Genomic DNA, 21,341 nt, shown 5'->3' on the forward strand with positions numbered 1-21,341 from the left:
CGCAAGGATGTGATCTACACACGTGAAAATGGTATTAGAAACGTGCATATCAGATAGGACACGAGGTCCGTACAAAGAATTCGTCTGTGTTTTACGTGACTTGCCGTAACGAAGTCACTACGCCAAGTAGAGTGATGTGCACATTGCATGGCAACGGACACCGGCTCGCGCAGTCTCCCCACTGCCGCACAGTCCGCGGAGTGGGAGAACGGCCGCTTCCCACAGTTTTTGTGTCAAATACAAGCATCTCGCTCGCTAATTCCTTAAAACCGAAGCTGAAAATCTGAGCACTGAATTGATTTGTGGCTAATAAAGGAATGTCAAGTATAAAAAGTGACAGAGGAATCAGTGTTCGAGCGGAGAACGAGAATACAATTGGAATTAGCAAAGTTGATTTCACAATCTTTGCGTGAGAACTTTTTTAATTGTTTTCCTGAATTAAAGCTGCAATTGGAATTAGCAGAGTTGATTTCACAATCTTTGCATGTGAACTTCTTTAATTTTTTTCGTGATTGGAATTAGCAAAGTTGATTTCACAATCTTTGCACGTGAACTTCTTTAATTTTTTTCGTGAATTAAAGGGAATTAGCTTCTTTCATACATGAGTCATGTTTTTAGAAATTTTGTATCTGAATGTTTTAACCTTTTAGCTACTCAACGCCACGTATATACCGGTTTCCGTTAATGTCATTTTTTTGGAACGATGCGCCATTATTCTGGATTTTACACGCAGGTGGCGAAAAATTTCTCCGTACAGGGGTATAGCGCCGCGGTCTACCCTGTCGTAGCTAAATTTTTTTTATAAATTAAGACGTGTACGAGTCCACTCGACATTGTTTTCAAATCTCGTTACAGTAATCTGGGGTGTGAGTGGTAACCGATCATAAAAGGGGAGTGCGCGGCTGGATTACCTGGGCCGGGAAATTCCCCAATAGCTTTTTGCGACGTTAATTTGAAAGAGACTATCCTAAAACTCTCGAAGCTCGGGCATCGCTGCTGTCCAGCGATAGCTGGCAGCACTCCGAACGTCGAGCCGGTGCATGGTTGTAGTGGAATGCGTCCGTGAGGCGCCGTTGCCATTTTACCTGTTCGCGCGAGCATGGATTGCAAGATAAAATGCTGACCCTGTACATGGAAGTTTTAGAACATTTCCAGAATATCAACAGAAAATGTCTAGTAACAATGCTACTACGAATCATACGAAGAAATGCCAAAAGCACATAGCGGTCGCGTTCAAGACCGGACCCCTGCCTCTTTTGAAACAAATTTATGTCGATCAGATCCACAGTCCTAATTTCTTCACAAAACAGATTATTTAATCACAGGTACTGTAGTTATTCTGATTTTCTATAATGTATAAATAAATAATGTGAATTTATTTACTTAGATTGCAGATATCAAATAGAGAGATTAAAATATAAATTACAAGCATAAGTCTTGTAAAAGAAGGTTCAGAAATGTACTTATGTATGCACTTTTACACATTTCACCCCCCCCCCCACTGCCCCCCCCCCCATCAAAGGGCTCCTGGACATCATATACGATTTATACATGCTATAACAGCAAATTCTAATAATCTAATTATTACACACTATATCAATAGATATAAGAATTAAATATATTTTTACTCACATATTCGGCTCTATCTTGTAATAACTCCTTGATCTTTTTCACGGCATTTGGCGTCTGTAACAAAGCAATTGTAAAGTGTGAGTTCTCTTATTTTGTAGGTAAACATATTTTACAATATGGTCCATTAGCGGTACACATTATTAAAGTACTCCCGATTGTCATGATCAAGATTGCCAGAAGTACGGATGTGATATGTCCCTGTTGGTCCCGAGTCATGATTTAGTTCTCTTGCTGGCAAGGACAACTGGAGAATATCCCCTCCCTAGCAGTTTTGTATGGATCGGTGTCTCCCAATTCAATCCCTACTCTTCCAGGTGAGTTCGTTTCCCGCCAAACTACAAGGAGACATCTCATCTTCCCCAACGTTTCCAAAATGTACACGCCTACGAGCTATTCCACGTCAAAACGAATAGGTGAAAAATTTATTTCCACCGATTCTCTTCAAAATTACAGTATTTGTCGATAACCTCGCAAAAACAAAGTATACTGAATTTCAACGACCTATGTCAAATAGTTTTCAAAATATTTAATGTTAAAGTTTCGAAAATTCAAACAAAATCGGCTGACGCGTATCACTTAAACTGTAATATCTCGGTCATTTTTAATGATAATTCCACCGTCTTGGGTTCATTTTAAAGCTGAAGGAATGCTTTCTTATAATAAATATTTTGAAATATTTATGTATTTAGAAATATTTTGGTTATTGTTAATAAACTTAACAGTAATCGATGTCGAAGTTTCAAATCGCGATTTGATATCGTTCCCACCCACGGTCCGGCTTGAAAAAAATACCATTCGATTCGTTAAGTCTTCAACTAATAAATGCCTTTTTCAAAAAAGTGGAGAGATTTTGGGAACAGTTAACAAAAAAATAAAACTTACGATAGTGCATACCACTTGGAATTGCACGGATCCCATGTTCAGTCCGCACGCACGCGTTTTCAAAACAATAGCCTAGCGTAGGAATGTATTTATATACGATGGGTTAAAACAAATTTCTTTTTCAGTGTTTTCGGTATTCTCGAGAAAAATAGTAGTAATATCTGCTCACCATATAAAAGATTAGCAATAGTACGTAGCAGATATTCCTCATCATTGCACTTAGCGATATTTACAAGCGGAAAGTTGCATAACTAATAAATCAAATCTGTACACGTAACAATGTACTGGGAGTTAAGGAATATTAAGGTATTAATATTAAGTTAAGGAATTAAGGTCAGCGGGCTGCATTGAACCTTCATCTTTCGAATGAAACCTCGCCCAGCCCAAAATTTGCTCATATACGGACAAACAACGTATGCCTCCAAACCCATGTTTCGGGCCAGATTGTGTCGGTATACAGCGAGCTGCATTACCCGTGTCTACCCCCTTAAGTAGGTAAAATTAAGTTTTACTCCAATGCTGGTACATCATAAAACATCTGGTTTCCTGTAAATGGGTGCTTTCCTCGACATCAGCAATCCATTGCTAATTATTATTGTAAACGTACATTTTAATCTATACAAGCTCATCCACACGTTATTGTGTTAAAAAATTAGGATGAACCATCCATTCTCTTCTGCCATTTCTTTCTTCTCAATTTTTACCCTTATCATCTGAACTTCTTTGATGTTTCTTTGATTTTCTCCCATCTTTTTCTTGTGATATTGACAAAGGAATTTACCACCGCGGGAACGGTGGCGCTAGTGTAACATAACAAATATGGACAACGCAAGCACACACGAGGTATAGAATAGACCCATCACCTTATGGAACTTCGTGTCGCCACCCAATCTGTGTTACCGACCCATAATTTCAGGACTGAATTTAGCGACCTCTGTTCATGAACAGCGTCCAACTCAGCAACTACTCTGAAATGTGTTGAAATGCTGAAAGGTGTGTGCGTACATGTATACGTGTGACTTGTTTAGAGAGAGAGTTTGACATAAGAGGGTAGGCTTTTGTTACGGTATGCTTTGGCTCGGTTGGTCAACGACTCACGCGGATTTCTCTCCGAAAATCCATTTCGTGGATAAGACACTATGGCGTTCAGAAATGGCATTTCTTCAAAGCCCGTGCAAGCTATAAATTGCAAGATGACATTGTTTATTAGCACTTTGCGTACCCTTGCGAACCCTTTCACGTATCGTGCGCCGAAAAAAGTATTAAAAAATCACGCTGTTACTGATATTCCCACAAGTTTCTAATGCACTGTTTAATCATTCCAGTGAAGTAATAATAATTGGATTCCGTTTGCCCCTAATATTAGTTTACCGCCAACACTGAAATTTACAGTAAAATCTAATTTTAAAAGTCTCGCAGAAAGTTGCATGATGCATGAGTGTCTTGTGGTGCATGAATGCAACTGCAAATCGAGTTCCTTTTGAAACCCGCATTGTGAAATAAAAGTTTGTCTAGCCCTGAGAAATTCATCGGTTCAGTGAAGTGTGTGCATGGCATAGTGCATATTATCTCGTGTCTCAATTCGCGCATCAATTTCATCGATTACTGGACCATGTGGGAGGCCTTATAATTTAACAGGATTCCATTGAGATATACCCGTTACTTAGAAGACTTTTTCAGAAACTGCAGGATGTTTAAGAACAGAAAATGATTTTGTAATCGTGTGCAACGCGATTGTAGAGTCAGTGCCTGTGCCTGCCAAAAAGTGTTTCATAGAGTACCGTGCCTCTACGTGTTAGTGATGTGAACAAATGTTACAAATTGCTTGATATCTCGAGTTCTATCGATTATAGTTAATAATAATTTATACTGGGCGGTTAGTGTAAATGTTGTTAACATTATTTGTCACAGCAATAGCCACTGGAATGGATATTTTAGCCGAAAATCCATTTTTGCCGAAGAATTCGCTGGATTTCGCAATTGTAACTAACCGTCGACCTTGTTTTGATCGGGGGACATCATTCCTCGAAGTCTACATAAGGAGCTCACAGATCTTCATGTACTCAGTCGTCGTCGGTCCTCCGGGCTTGAAGGACCTCCGGGAACCCTGGATCTGCCGAGCCACCTGGATCCACTGGACTTCCTGGGGACCTGGTCAGGGGTTCAACCCTGGTTCTTCCTCCCCCTCCCCCCTGGAGCTGCCGAGCCACCTGGATCCACTGGACTTCCTGGGGACCTGGTTCTTCCTCCCCCTCCCCCCGGAGCTGCCGAGCCACCTGGACCATTCGGAACTGCTGAACTTGCTGGGGACCTGGTCAGGATTTCAGCCCTGGTTCTTCCGCCAGCCTCTCGCCCCTCTGGCCTGGGTTCGTTTATTCGCTTGGTGCTGATGAAATTTTGGGGTTCGGTAAGTCATTTAAAATTTTATTGTTTTGCGAATGTCAAATCTGATTTCTTCGGTCGTTTTCCATCATCTGTCCTATTTCCATGCATACTTTCGAGAATTTTGCGCGAGTCGTTCTATTTTGTGTATTTCTTCGATGGGTTTGCATGATTTATTTTATTTGATGCATTTCTTCGATGGGTTTAAATGATTTATTTCATTTTCGTGAATTTCTTCGATGGTTTTCTCTGATTCATTTCATCTCGTCGATGTCTTTGATGGTTTTCCCTGATTCATTTCATGTCTTCGATGGTTTTTCCTGATTTATTTCATCTCGTCGATGTCTTCGATGGTTTTCTCTGATTCATTTCATCTCGTCGATGTCTTCGATGGTTTTCCCTGATTCATATCATCTCGTCGATGTCTTCGATGGTTTTCCCTGATTCATTTCATCTCGTCTATGTCTTCGATGGTTTTTTGTGACTTCTGTCACTCTGTCATGCATCTCATCGATGGGTCTACATTCTCTGCTCTTTCCTTCAAGTACTTATCTCTGCGGTGGTTTTGCATGCTCGTGCGTGCTCTGCTGTTGGTCGAAATTATCTCGATCGTCTCCAGCTCAATAAGCTTTTCCTTAATTTTTTTCCAGGCCGACCACACCGTTACTAACATATAGTAGTTGATTGTTTCAGCTTTTCAGGTTCACCGTTACTCGGGGAATGGAGTTAATAACACGATATATTTAAAAAGAAACTAGTGAAAAGTGATAGTGAAAAGTGATCGTGCAAAGTGACAGTGAAAGAAGACATCTAAGGAAGCCTAGGCTAATTTATTATAGTATGAAGTATTTAAGGTCCCATGTAAAATTGCCAAGCAGTCACTAAATCATTAACTTTGTTGTTCGTTTATTGGCTCCTCATCTGTGATGAGGAGGTTACCGCTGCTTCCGTTTGCGGAAGCAAGTGACTGAGCATGGAATCGGTATGGGTGGATCAGTTTCATCCCTTGGTGTTCTTGTCCAAAGGGAAAAGTTTCGGGCGTAGGGGGTGCACCTTTTGGTACACTGCCTGCGTAAGTCACCCGGTTCGATTACCCAATCTCCGTGTTGGACGGCTTGAGTCAGGTCAAGTGTTTGCTCCTGACGAGTCGCATCGGAGCAACAGGAATCGTCTGAGAGGCGCCGAGCGCTTTTCCCTTTCGACTTGGACAGCAGGGTGGTAGGAACTGCGCCGTCCAATACTTGTTTCATGCTTACCCTTCGCCTTTCCTTCTTTCCTGAATTTCTTTTAATCGAGTGATTGCTTGGCAGTTCCCTAGATTCTATATCTAAATCGAAGGGATCGATGGAACTTTGTTTCCATCCATCTCTTTGGTTTAGTAGGCTTCATGTACAGGGAGATCGATGGAACTTTGATTCCATCTATCTCTCTACGGGTCTCCAAGCGCAGCAACCTCCTCGCGGTGAGACCTGGTAATCGGTGAGAACCGAGCCGATGGCTGCGATTGTCAAATATTCTAGTCGTATATAAGAATTTCTTTAACTTGCAATACTATGGTAGATAATGTAAGAATAAAATATGTAACTTAAAATGTTGTTCGATTGTTCCTACCGAACCCCAGAATACGAATATAGTATTAAGATGGAAGAATAAGTGCAAGTTGGAATATTTCAGCGAGATACTGAAACTGTTGAGTTTTTCACAATTTTTAAAGTCCTCTCTGCTTCAGCATTTTATTGAAATATACAAAGTTACAATTCCTTTGCGAGGTATTCCACGTTACATCATGAAAGCATGTCTTCCACAAATAATGTTGTTGTTTATATAAATTTGTATGTTAAATAAATTTGTTTTGCGTTAAATAAACCGGTATAGGACAGCAAGGTTAAAAGACGAATGTGATATCGTTTTATTTTCTTCCTCCGTTCTTTTCCGTTGAACGAAATATGTTCATAAGACGATTTTTAAATTGTTACTCTAACAGAAACATTTGTAAATCGCGGGCATTGACTCTCAAAACATAAACTAGTTTTACTCGTGCTTAATTCTAGTTCCTACCACGCGTAGCGTTACAATCTGTTTTGAGACTTCACCGGTAACGTTGCATGCGACACTAAAATGGCAAGGGGGTCCTAGGACCCCCTAAACCGGCGACACAAAAATACATTGCTTGATAGGTCTATTCTATACCTCGTCTGTGACGCAAGTATACCTTTTACTATATGTTTATATGAATCCAGTACTATAAAAGTTTATTTCAAAGTTATTTCTTACAGTAAAAATGTTAAATAATTACAAAATGTTAAACAATACATTTAGACACAATTTTCGAATATGTAAAAGTATGTAATGTGAACAATTTTAGTTGCTCCACTTTTTGGCACTTTTATGAAAACTTAAATTGAGATCATTGTTCATTGTAGCGTTACAATTTGTGAAGGGGGTTTTGACTCAATCCGAATCCGCATTCAAGCAACCCGCGCAATTCCGCGGGTGATCTCGATGTGCTCGCCGCGTCACTTCTTATCTTTTGTACACAGAGCACTTCCTGTACTCTGTTGCGCTTCACTTCCGTTGTCTTCGCCATGCGGCAGAGTAAGAGCATGTCCATTATCAGTATTACAATTCTATATTCTTTGTACGTTATACTTTTTCAAGAATCTCAGTATACTCTTTAATATACGTTTATATTCCACAACTATTGTGTACCCTTTTTCTCACGACCCTAACCACAATTTGTTACACAACATTAATTTCTGCATACAGTTCATCGATACTGTGAAAATTGGTAGACGGCAATAAACTGTACTCTTGCATCGGCCATTACTCCTAGTTCGCGCACCGACCGTTAGTGTCGCATACTAATGTTCTACTCCCAATAGAGCCGCTTTCTGCACTAATGCTTGAATTAAAATCGCCACCGATTATTAGCTTTTCTCTTCCTGCTTCTTACGTTATCCTTTCTAGGTTCTTCTTTGTTTTTTTTTATATCTTTACTGCATACTGTTATTATTTTAAATTGTTAATATTATGTGTTCTGGAAACCAATTTAATTAATCACAAATACTTCAAAAAGATTAGTTAGTGTATTTATGCAAAATACAGCTTGAAATTGAACCACCAGTATCATTTTTATAATGTTAAAATTATCCATAGGTTTCATAATTATACAAAATTTCATTTGTCATGAAAATTTGACATAGGGTAAGTCAGGGTGAGATGGTCATACGGGAGAGATGAGCAGTGACAATATTTTTTAGAAGGAAACGCCAGATGGCGCTGCATCCACGTGGGTACAAAGGGTTATAGACCTGTTACGTATGTGGATTTTTCCCCATACGCCGCTCTCAACCACTTTTCGAGCTCGCGTCTACGAAGGGAAAACGCCCTAAAAATCCTTTTGCTTATCACATACCACTAAGGGGGGTCATGATCTCGACCATCTGGATCACGACCATGGGAACGGGAGTGACACGACGACGACCCCGAAGAATTTCCTTATATGGAAATTTCAAATGCATCCCCACTCATTTTTGGGACTATATAAACCCTTTGGTTTCTACCCTCTGCGGTTAAAAGCAGTACAGTTACGCGTAGAGTAACGTGGTGTCACGCTCGTACCGAGTCGGTTGAATTCAGTAAGATCGAGCTAAAGTCTCCGTCGGAATCATAGTTGACCCCATAGAATCCGCGAGTTCGGTTTACATTCTATTGGGCACTTTGTTATAGCCGCTCGTACGCCCCGCATCGCCAGTGCGTCAACACCGAGCAAATTAGTGGTAATTTTCACACATTTATTACACTATTTTCCCGCGACATTCACATTTGTACCAACTAATCTTGAATACACGAATGGTGTTCACTTCTAAATCGAGTTGATTCGTTAAAACCCATCTTTTACCCAGCGATCCTTATAAACTTAGTAGCGCTCACCCACTGATACAACTTTACCGCTCGAGTTGTATCAAATAAAAATTAAGAGTTACGAGGCATTAATAACATTTCCCGCGACTCCCTGATCTAGCATCAGGTTAGTTTGCAACCTTTCATCCAAATAAAGGAATTTTACCAACCTAGTGGCTCCCCGATTTCGCATCGGGTTCGTCCACGTTTAACCCTCCTACGGCTCCCTGATTTCGCATCAGGTTCGTCCGTATCCTACAGCTCCCTGGTTTCGCACCAGGTTCGTCTGTAAGTCTACCAACCTCCGAACAGCTCCCTGGTTTGGCACCAGGTTCGTCTGTGAATAATCCAACCTCCTAACAGCTCCTCGACTTCGCGTCGAGTTCGTCTGTGAACATCATCCTAGTGACACCCCGATTTCGCATCGGGTTCGTTCACGACGTTTCACCCTCCTGCGGCTCCCTGATTTCAAATCAGGTTCGTCCGCGCTTGACTCCATTCCTAGAGGCTCCCTGATTTCGCATCAGGTTCGTCCTCGCCGTCAATAATCCAAGCGGCTCCCTGATTTCGCATCAGGTTCGTCCGCGCACCTTACTAACAAATTCGTTAACCATATTCCTTGGGAAATACCCTTCTCGCCGGCCTCTCGCGTTGCCGCAGCCCCGGCTCGTAACAGACCAGCAACATTCTTAGTTAAAACTGTTGGAAGAGAACGTTTTTAAAGGTTTGTAAATCCACTGTGAAATTTAAGCTAGTGCTTCAAAATATTTGATCTATATTTTTGTCACCTTGTTTGTGTTATTTATGGTGAATATTTTTAGTTCTCAAGATGTATTTTCGATAGTGTATTGTTTACAGTGTTTTTAACCGTAAAGTATTCAGGCTTCCGTTTGTTAGTTTAAATGAAATGGGAATGATCATCTTATCAGGGCTTTAAGGGAGAGATGGTCAATATTTGTCCGGGAGAGATGAGCATAGCTGTATTTAATATAATTTCAGATATTTTGAAGGTTGTTTTTGTAGGTATAGCCTAGAATGGTCCCAGCAATAATCCCGGTCCATCTAATATGGTATTTACTAATTTGAAACCGAATATACACTTGAATCAACCAAGTACCAAGGGTCTTGTTGTTGAAATTGATGAAGAACGTACGCCAACACAAGTTTTGGAAGATATCGTTCCTGTGCCGCTCAAAACTTTCCTACTCGGAATCGCGTCAAACAACCGGGAAAATTATCAACGTCGCAAACACATATTAACACTCGAAAAATGAGTGACAGAGCAAAGGCGGAAAAATAATTAAAACAACAAAAGTCCTCTAAGAAAATAAAATTTGGCATAAATGTGATTCCGTTCAAGAGTCTGCCTTTGACATTAATAATTGCAGAGGAGGCGGAGAAAATTATTTTGAAATGAAAAAAAAAGAAGACTGGTTAAGATGTAAGTTATGTGGTTATTATGCCCATGAAAATTGTACAGCGCTTGGTACTATGTGTCAAACAAGCGGGTTAGACGACTCACAGCGAAAGCCCAAAGAAGTTTTGAGCGGGCAGAAACAAAAGTGGACGAAAACTAGATAGGATCTGTGATAACTAGGTAAGATCCACAACTTGTTAGCCTGAAAGGTATATATGTCCATCTCTGCCGGACATTAAGGGAGAGATGGGCAATAACACTTTTTTTTAATTTGTGAAATTTGTGTATTAAATAATAATTTTTCGTTTATTGATATTAACGGATATGTAGACAAATGATTGAAGTGTTGTTCTACATCATTTTCGTTGGTTTATTTCAAATAGGTTGGCTGTAGGAGGTTCCAAACGAAAATATGACCATCTCACCCGGACTTACCCTATAAGGATTTATTGTACCCTATTTACAATAAATATGTATTATAACTTGCATTACAATGTGATATATTTTGTAATTAGTACAGTGGCGCACTTAGGATTTAATATTGGAGGGAGCCGAGTTGAACAAAACAAAATATTTTCAATGCAAATTCAATTAAATTCATTACATGATTATAAAAATTTCTTTAAATAATAAAATCCAGGTTTCTTTTCTTTTTACAAAGTTGAAACTTGAATTACTTCAGTCGTGGTTACATTAATCTCCTTTTTCTTTTTCTATAGAGGGTGCCCGGGCCCCATGCCCCGACCCCTCTGGGTGCGCCGCTGAATTAGTAACAACAACACTAAGTGTAATAAGGTGGTCCTTATTTTCCGACTTTTGAAAAATTACCGCGGCTCCAGTCATATGATTCTCTACCATAAAATATAAACTAGTATTTTTTTATTTAATTTTTGGAAAGGTTTTAGAGGTCGCTACCAGCAGTTAAACTTTCAGAAAAAGCATTGTATGGCCACTTCAACCATGAATCTGGCTAATTGACTCCAGCATGTTTATTAGCCTATTTTAAAGTGAAATAGCATGCAGAGAGACTCAATTTAGTCAACCCCATCCCCTACTCCTTTCCTGCGCCTACGCGTCGAGGTTGAGCCTCGCCCCGCACTTCAGTTGGAATTTAGTCATTAGCGGGAGAACGCGCATTTTTCACCAAAGCATACATAGTTGTTTCGACTTGCCATGACGTCTACAAGTAGTGGCGCGAGTTTACTAACTAGAAATAAAACCAACATTTGGTTTATCGGTCAGTCACTACCAAATCTGAATCAGTCAAAGTTACCTTCTATTGGTGAAGTATTACGTTTATATTTTTACTACAAAAGCGAAGAAAAGAAAACCATTTGTGATTCTGTGACTGTGGCTACATGCGAAGTGATAAATTTGTGGGACAAAGCTGGTATACCAACGAGATTGAAAAAACATGTAATCAGTGAAATAGAAAAACACTTCAAAGAGTGGCAGAATCTGAAAAAAAATAAAGAGAACAAAAAAAACGTTCGGAAGCATTAAAGAAGAAAGAACAAGACTGGCAACAAAAATTAGAAAATTTGTTTGATATTGCTCACTCTGAAGCTTTAAGTATTATGACTATAGAAGAGGATAAGCAGTTTTTATTAGCACCACGACAGAAAGGTTGCCGGGGTTTGATTGGTTCAGTAGATAAAAAAAGTTTAAGAAAAAGTGAGAAATCGAAACAGAGTGCAGAACGTCTTCAAAAATTACGCGAACGTGAAAACAGAAGTATCTCGGCTTTGACAGAAAAGTGCCTACTTTCTTCTTCTAACACCAGCGAAGAAATAACTATATCTGATTTCGAAGTCTTATCAGAATCTTCAAAAGCGGAACCGTCACAAAAGCGAGCTCGAAAAGACATCATTAATAGCCATTTAGCTGCTAGCCTTGATGTCTCTAAATTAAGTGACAGAAAAGCAGCTGTGGTCGTAGCATCTACTTTGAAAAGTGCAGGGTGTGACCCTTCAAAGTTTAATGTTAATAGATCTTCTATTCGTCGACAGCATTTGAAAAGATTTGAGTTTCTCAAAGCGAATTCAAACCTGGTTTGCCATTAACGATTCATTCAGATGGCAAGTTAATTGAAGATATTAGTGGACATGAAACTGTAGGTCGTCTGCCAATTTTGGTATCAGGATATAGGGTCGATCAGCTACTAGCGGTTCCAAAGTTGGATCGTGGAACAGGTGAAGCATGTGCATCAGATGTCTATGAAACAATAAATTCATGGGGCTTGAGCGATAAAGTAAAATGTTTATGTTTTGACACTACAGCTGTTATGGCAGAGCGTCGCTTTGATTGAAGGTTGTAAATCTTCACAATTCTCTGACCACTTCTCCTGCACTATGATATCGTGCAAGAGCCCAAGAATTTGACAACTGATGTTCCAAATGAGAAGCACGTAATGAGGGTGATTGAAAAACACCGCACACAATTTAAAACACAATACTTAGTCTATATTTGAAATAAGAAACTCAGCAACAAAAATATTATCGGAGATGTTCACATATCTTCACGACGTACAAATCTTATGAAAAATCTTCTGCTGGCAAGCAGAGCTCGATGGTTCTTTTTGTGTTTTTAATTTGCTTCTGCCTCGACACTCGAAACAAAACTAAACTATTGGTGGAGTTGTAACAGAGAGGTGGTAAAAGAAAACTGTCTATTGGCGAAGGCGTGTCAATCTTGAGGGTGGTTGTGAGGCGTGAGAACGGGAACTTTCCAAATCTCGAAACATCGGTACTTAATTTATAGCTTTACGATGCTTTCGCGACAGTCTAAACAAGTCGATGCAGGCCACCCGAGTGGAACCCTTAATCCCTGGGAACCTTAGTTCCGGCTTAAGAGATGGCTCAAGCAGTCGAAAATATATGACTGAGCAACAGCCCTACGCTTGGACTGACGAAAAACAGACGCGTGTCCTCTACATAAACATGACAATAGGCTGACGGCCCTTCCTGGCCTCGATAGTGTAACGTTTTAACTTTCTCTTCTCAACAACAGCTGTAAACACCGCTTTGAGAAATAGAGCTTGTGTTCTTCTGGAGCAAAAAATGGAGAAAGATATTCTTTGGCTTGCTTGTCGACATTATATAATAAAAATTATGTTAGAAGCTGTAGTGATTTAATCGCTCGGTGCATCTAGTGGTCCTGATATTCAATTGTTTAAAAGATTTAAGAACAACTGGGACAAAATTGACTAAAGCGATTATGAAACAGTAATTTCTGATATCACGTCCTCAAACATCGTAGAAAATGTTGCTGCAGACAGGATTTCTTTCGCTCAGAAACAACTTCAACTATATCAACCTCGAGATGACTACAAAGAGTTGTTGCATCTTACGACCATTTACTTGGAAGGAGTTCCTGAAAAAGGGATTTCGTTTAGGACGCCTGCTGGTCTTCACCGTGCTAGATGGATGGCGAAAGCTATGTATTACTTGAAGATTTTCCTATTTAAACATCAGTTTAAACTGGCGAAAGAGGAAGAGAAAGCTGTGATAGATATTTGTATTTTCACAGTCATGATATATATAAAATACTGGCTTCAAGCCCCTGCCGGATGGTCAGCACTGAGAAACGACTTACAATTATTAAAAGACCTTATAGCCTTTCAAAGTATAAACCAAACGATGGCCAATGTCGCCATGAAAATAGCCACGGGGCCATTTATGGTACTTGTCGGAAGAGCTGGTGTCTTTTGCTTTTTCCAACCACGAACTTTGAGTTCAAGATAAGAAAAAAATCGTAGATACACTAAAAATCGAAGGTGTAGACGATTGTCCAACAAGAAAAAGCAATGATATCAAACACACCACTGAAAAAAGTATCGAAGATTTTGTGACCAGCAACTCCTTACGATTTTTCCAGATACTGGGTATCTCATCACAGTTTTTGAATAAAGATGTTGTAACTTGGAAGGATGATGCCGATTTTAAGGCTGCGAAGAAAATCGTCTATTCTATGCGGGTAGTAAATGATATTGCTGAGCATGGTGTTACTTTAATGGAGGAATATAATAAACTGATGACAACAGATAAAAAGCAAAAGCAATATTTGCTTTTGTTGGTAAAAGAGTACAGGAAGAAATACCCTGATACAAACAAATCAACCCTTGTATCCTCAATATGAATGTTTTTAATATTAAGAGGTATCTTAATTTGTAATCTAAACAATAATTTTGCATGCTAAATGTTTTATATCAATAAATACAAATGAGCAATTAATACAGTGTTTTCATTTTTTTCCATTAAAATTCAAACCTTGGTAGCGACCCCCACATATTGTTAAAAAATTGTGAAGAAATTACTGAAATAGTTTCTTAGGGTAGAAAATCAAATGAGATGGTGCTCCGTCATAAATTCGAGGGAAAAAAATTTCACCCATATAAGGACCACGCTGAAGTGTAATTTGAATGGCAATACTAATTCATAAAAACAGAAATTACAATTATTTGTCTTATATCACTGAGACAAATACTTCAAGTGTTCACCTCATATCATACCTCACATCTTTGAATCCTTAATCTTATAATTAATTGTGACAAACATTTAAGTTCAATATACAGGGTGTCTCACCTGATATTGACATCTTGATTTACGTCACTATTATTTTCTATAGCGAAAAAGATATTAGATAAATTTGAATGGCTTAGGGGGTGGCGTATTCTGATGTTATTAGTTTTTTTGTAGGTGGACGTGTAAAGCTCATGTGCAGGTCGATTTTGTTTTTTTAAATGGAATCATACGTTTTTTAATACATTATTCGATGCAACTCGATATCCTCCATAACAAAGTATTAACCCGTGTATGCCGAAAAGTTATTAGTTTAGGAGATACTTTAATTTAAATACTGGAACGAAACCATTACTCTCGTACTGAAATGTTAGCTTTATTTACAGAAAAGATTCAATGTAACGACGATTTACTTACATTACGACACTTTTGAAATCAATAAAATAACGATAGTCATACAATGTGTAATGCATCGGATGATACTTTGCCACATTCTGTGATAGTACAGTAATAGAGTAATGGTTTACAATATTTCAATTAAAATATCTCCTAAACTAATAACTTATCGACACACATGGGTTACTACTTTGTTATTAACATTCATATGCTCCAATTTAAAAAAAAAAACAAAGTTGACCTTCACATGACTCTACGTGTTCACCAACAAGAAATCTAATAACATCAGAATATGCCCCCTTAACGCCATTCAACTTTATCTGAAAAATTTTTCACTATGGAAAATAATAGTGACGTATATCAAGATGTCAATATCAGGTGCAACACCCTGCATATTTTATGTCTAATAAACAATTTTATAAGGATATGTATTAGCTTTCATTGCTTATTTTGACAAACACAAAGTTCTGGTCAGGACCGGTCCTAATAAGTATGCATTGTGTTCATGCCCGCTGGCGACCAAATCCCTAGGGAAGCCAATAGTGCACTTTAATGAATAAAATGAAGATACAGTGTAATATTATTTTAATATAGTAGTCAGTAATGGAAAATCGAATATAGCAATGTCATTCCACGCGAAGTCGGACACTTTTCGGAGTAACATTTCGGATTTTGGTGCAACTTGGATATGTTGTAGTCTTTAGGGATATATAAACATATCTCGAAGGATTTTTCAAAATGTCAAAAAGTGTGGATGTTACAGCTCTTTCAAATATAGTGTTTACTTTTTTCCAAAAATTGTAACTGTTGAACTAATAAACTGATTAAAATGACCTTTGGGGTGCTTACAGTAGAGATATAAGTACCTAATAAAAATTATTTCATTTAATAAAAACGAATATTTGATCATTTATTTATAATTGAAGGCCCATTTTTAAACATTTGAAAAATAGGAGGATATAGCCCCGTTTGTCCTCTTTACGGACACGTTTTTCGAAAACGTGGACACTTTCAAATTGGCCAAATGAAAATTAATTGAATGTAACGCTGCGTCGCCCAGCACCGGCTCAACTGGTTGGGCTGTGCGGTACTTGCAGCGGCCAAGCGACTATACCTGATTTTCTTATATAGGATTCTCAAAAATGGTAAGTATTTGAAAAAAAAACTGAAGGAGGAAAACTCTTACTGTTTTTTATATCCATCATACTACGGTATCTCAATTTTTGGTGTTCGCAATATTTTCCTTGAAACAAGGGTGACTTTCAGTTTTTTAAATAGAATGCTATCCATTTGATTAACCAATATGAAAGCGACTGTCAAGACACATTCAACTCCTATTTTTCCAATGTTTAAAAATGGGCCTTCAATTATAAAATTGCATTTGTTAAGAACAATTGCTAAATAAATGGTCAAATATTCGTTTTTATTAAGTGAAATAAATTTTATTAGGTACTTTTATATCTCCACTGTAAGCACCCAAAAGATCATTTTTATCAGTTTGATAGTTCAACAGTTACAATTTTTGGAAAAAAGTAAACACTATATTTCAAAGAGCTGTAACATCCACAATTTTTGACATTTTGAAAAATCCTTCGAGATATGTTTATATACCCCTAAAGACTACAACATATCCAAGTTGCACCAAAATCCGAAATGTTACTCCGAAAAGTGTCCGACATCGCGTAAAATGACCCATTGTATTCATTAAAGGCCCATTCAATATTAAGAAATAATACTGACGTTCACAATAGGAACATAAACATGACCATAAACATATTTGCTAACTATGGAAACAATAGAACTTCGATAACTTCCATGTCTTGTATTAAACCACGTAAAAATGCATAAGAGCTTATAGTTTGCAAACCTTCATATTAACTTCTTACATAATTCAGTGTGAATGTTTTCATTGAGTAACACTGATACATCGTGCTAATGTTTATATTTAATTTTCATCGTGGTACCTGTGCAGAAGGATTTAAGTCTGGTTTGGGTCAACGTCAGGGTTGTCACCTTACCACCATATAAATCCAGGAGTGCCACACATTCCAACCCGGAAATTCGAATATAAACCCGGAGATGGAAAAAACAAAAAAAAAGTTTTGTTCTGAAATATCCGGAAAAGAGATGTGCAATTCTTTTAAACTCAAACAATTCAGAATTTAAAGGTATCTGTTTTTTTAAATTAATAACTTTTATTGTATATAAAATTGATACCATTGTATAATACCACAATTTTTTATTATCTCATTTTTTCTACACCCCGGGGATTTTTCCAGTAAAACCGGAGCCTGGAGATTTGCTTTAAAACCCGGAGTCTCCGAGCCAAAACCGGAGAAGAGGTAACCCTGGTCATCGTGAAATTTGTATACATTCGAAAAGGAAAAAATTAATTTTTGCCTTGTAAGCAGATAATTATTATTACTATATACTCAGGTAATCCGCAGTGATAATGTAGGCACAAATCTTATCCTGGGCTGCAAGAGAATTTAAAGCCACTCGAGTGGACTGTTTATTACGTAAGAGGGAAAACCAAATGTCATCAGTTTGCTAGAACTGTAGATTATTTTCTTGAAGATATTCAATTACCTTATGACAAAGCGATAAAGTATATTATGCGCATTCCACTTTCTAATTTGTCCAGGGTATTAGTATTGATTGGGGCTAGATTAGTGCGGGGGGGGGGCGCGCTTGCGGGCCCGTAAAGCATGGTAGCGAACCGATGTGAGTTTGGGCCTACGTTGTATAGTATTGGTTAAACAAAAGTATCCTTTCGAATTGAAGCATAATAGTTGGTCACATAGGGGTCAGAATAAACAACCCCTGGCAATAAGTTTGGAACCAAACGCAAAGATACGAAACTACCGAGAAATACCAATATTTTTTATATATAATATGCAACGGTATATTTATGTAACCCATGGTAATGTTAATGTCGCCTATTTTAAAGTAAAATCACAAAAAATAATTAAGAATTTCGTTTGTTATGTAATAAAACATATAGAAGAAACAAGTGGTTGCTTGGAAATAAGTGGAAACGGACCAAAGTTCTGGAAAAATATGGAACGTTATAAATTTTCAAAGAGATTAACAATAATTTTTTCAGTATATAGAGACGCAGTAGCGTCTCGACGCCAAGTACATGAAAGACACTCTGTATATGTCGACTGTCACTACCGCTATCATTTACTCGTCGCACGGCTATTTCAACCTAACCTGAAACTTATTTCATTAATATCTCATCACGCCTGTAATATTTTTTAAATTTAAAGGCATTTTTCTCATGTAAACCGCATATAAGCTTCCGAATAAGACCAAATTTAATAAAATCGGTCCACGCATGACAAAGATATCGTAATATCGTCCCATGGATCTGTCCGAAACGGTAAGATTTTTCTTCTCCTGATTCTTCTTCTCCAAGAAATTTTTCGTCGACATAATACGTACATACGCGTTACACGCACACCTTCAGCCAAAACGAAACTAACACATGTTTCGTTCTTCGTTCGTCGACTCTCGGGATTATTCGGCAGGGATCGTCGTCCGTCATTGTACACATACCTATATATACCAAGTGTCAAATAAGGTAAGTTGTCCAAATTTGAAATGTCACGAGTTTTTACAATACATAGGAGACTGAATTATTGTCTCGGCTGTACTTCCGAAAACCGGTCAAACCCGATTGGGTTGAAATTTTGAAAATAGCTTCATTTTGCATAAAAATAACGTTTGCGAGAAGGATTTTTGGCGACTCGAAATTTTTTTTTACCATTTCAATGTCGGTCCCTACCTTGTCGACAGAGCGGAGAATCGGATACAACAGTTATGCAATGCATTCTCCTTATTAATCTCCTAAAATCTATAAAACAGAGATCAACTCAGAAAGAGATATCAGCTTGATAGTGATCGGTCGTTCAGGGGGATGTTTTATTATTGCTGAAGCCTTACGCACGGGGCTTCGTCTACCTAGAAGAGAGATCAGTCGCGGTCGCTGGGGCCGTCGAAAGATTATTGAATGACATTAAATACGTATATACAGGAGAATCATGAAGAGAATGCACTGAATAACTGTTGTATCCGATTCTCCGCTCTGCCGGTAAGGTAGGGAACGACATTGAAATGGTAAAAAAAATTCGATTCGCCAAAAATCCTGCTCACAAACGTTATTTTTATGCAAACTGAAGCTATTTTCAAATTTTCAGCCCAATCGAGTTTGACCGGTTATCGGAAGTATCGCCATTGTCTCAATTAACAAGGTAAGTCGCCATAAAATTTTTAATAGATTTTTTATTTAGAGTCGCAGACTTGGAAGTTGTCCAGAGAAGGTTCAACAGAGAAGCATCTCCTTTCGCATAAGTTTCTGGCAATTTGTACCATGCATGTACAAAATAATATATTGTAACAAATTGCATTGCATTTAAATTGACAGATATTTTTATACCAGCAATTTAGAGATTTTATGTAAAGCTTATATTTAGAAATGAAGAAGACGTATAGGACTTGGATAAAAATGAAGGGGACGTGCAGGCTTGGAGGTTGTCCGGAGAAGATTAGATAGGCAGAGCATCTTGTTTCGCAAAAGTTTCTTGAAATTTGTCAAATAAGGTAAATTGACAAAATTTGTTAAAGACATAGCATTAAGAATTAAGAAAATTATGGCAGACTGCTTGTTGTAATGTAGAGCAAGACACATTAGTGAAGAAAGTACGCTGACAAACACATCTCCCTTGATGCTTTTCAATCTTTTCTGAAAGACATTTGTAATACTTTAATTAAAATCCACAGTAGTTGCTACGCTATTCATTAATTTTACTAGTTTCCCATTAACAATATTACAATTCACCAATAAAAATATTGAATCTCTTCGTTCATTTTCGCTAAATTACCATTACCATTTTTTAAATTTCCTGCAACAAGACTTTCTACCATATGCTCTTATCTCCTTCGGACACATCATGTACTCTCTACACTTACTATGACAAAAGGTCACTCTATTTGTATATAATTTCTATATAAGTAAGTTCTACGTTAAGTTGTATATAATTGAAATGTGGCTTTATATATATATATATATATATATATATATATATATATATATATATATATATATATATATATATATATATTTACAGATCGAAGCAGAAGATGATACAGTGTAATCTACGTCAGACTATGTACGCACAATTTTGCAGGTACGGTTTTCCAGACGCAATTATTCACTCAATGATCTTGACATATAAGCACGTGTGATAATTTATAAATAATTAGTAAATATGTCCTATTTCAGTTAACAATGCAGACGAAGAAAATTATTTCAACAGCTGAAAGAGAAAGTAACCCTGCTGCACGAGCAAATGAAATCCCCATAATAAAACTTCAAAAAAGTAATAAAAATACGCCAAATACATTAAAAAGTCGAGGACTGAAAAGAGTATTATCAAATCAAATAAATCACAAAAGACAGAAGATAATAATAAATATAATATTAAAAATTACCTGAAGTCATTTCCTACTATGCAAATTATCTTTGTAAAAAGAAGTGAGATCCCCATAAAAACCCTTCAAAAAAGTAAAAAAATTTCACCAAGTACATGAAAAAGTTGAGGACGAAAAAGAGTATCACAAAAAAATAGAAGGTAATAATAATTACAATATAAAAAAAGTTGTGAAATCAAAATGAGCTGCAAGTACATATAATCATACATTCCATTACTCATAACGCGGACATTTTAATCCCACCAATAAGAATCCCATTTAAAAACATTGTCGTAAATTAATAGCTTTACAAAATTATTTATATACAAAAATTGCGCCAATTATAAAAATGGCTATTTCTATAAAGAAAAAAAGGTATTAAATAATATTAAGCAGATATATTTTTATACAAATAAATATTTTAACACGAATAAATATATTATTTCACATCTTTCTTTATATTGTAATTATTATTACCTTCTATTTTTTTGTGATACTCTTTTTCGTCCTCGCCTTTTTCATGTACTTGGCGTAATTTTTTTACTTTTTTGAAGTTTTTGTATGGAGATTTATATTACCTAGTATTTTCTGACATTTGTACATGCATATTAGTTAGTTACTTCATGGGTTTCATTTCATTATTCTCTTTTCAATACACTTTTCCTGAAATCTGATTCATAACAAAGTCAATGTCAAAGTTGATACTCTAATGTTTATGTTTTGTCACTGTTTAC

At 37.3% G+C, this 21,341-nt stretch overlaps 1 protein-coding gene across 1 annotated transcript in view; it reads right to left on the reverse strand.

Moving 5' to 3' along the window:
• Positions 1-21,341, reverse strand: part of Magr (Iron-sulfur cluster assembly 1 homolog MagR) — a 72,807-nt gene that overhangs the window by 48,420 nt on the left and 3,046 nt on the right. Inside the window, exon 2 of the mRNA XM_076808679.1 lies at positions 1,633-1,686. Within this exon, the coding sequence (XP_076664794.1) occupies positions 1,633-1,686 (54 nt within the window). The remainder of the gene's footprint in view (positions 1-1,632; positions 1,687-21,341) is intronic.

Source organism: Andrena cerasifolii, chromosome 3 (assembly GCF_050908995.1).
Source record: "Andrena cerasifolii isolate SP2316 chromosome 3, iyAndCera1_principal, whole genome shotgun sequence".
NCBI classification, from domain to species: Eukaryota; Metazoa; Arthropoda; class Insecta; order Hymenoptera; family Andrenidae; genus Andrena; species Andrena cerasifolii.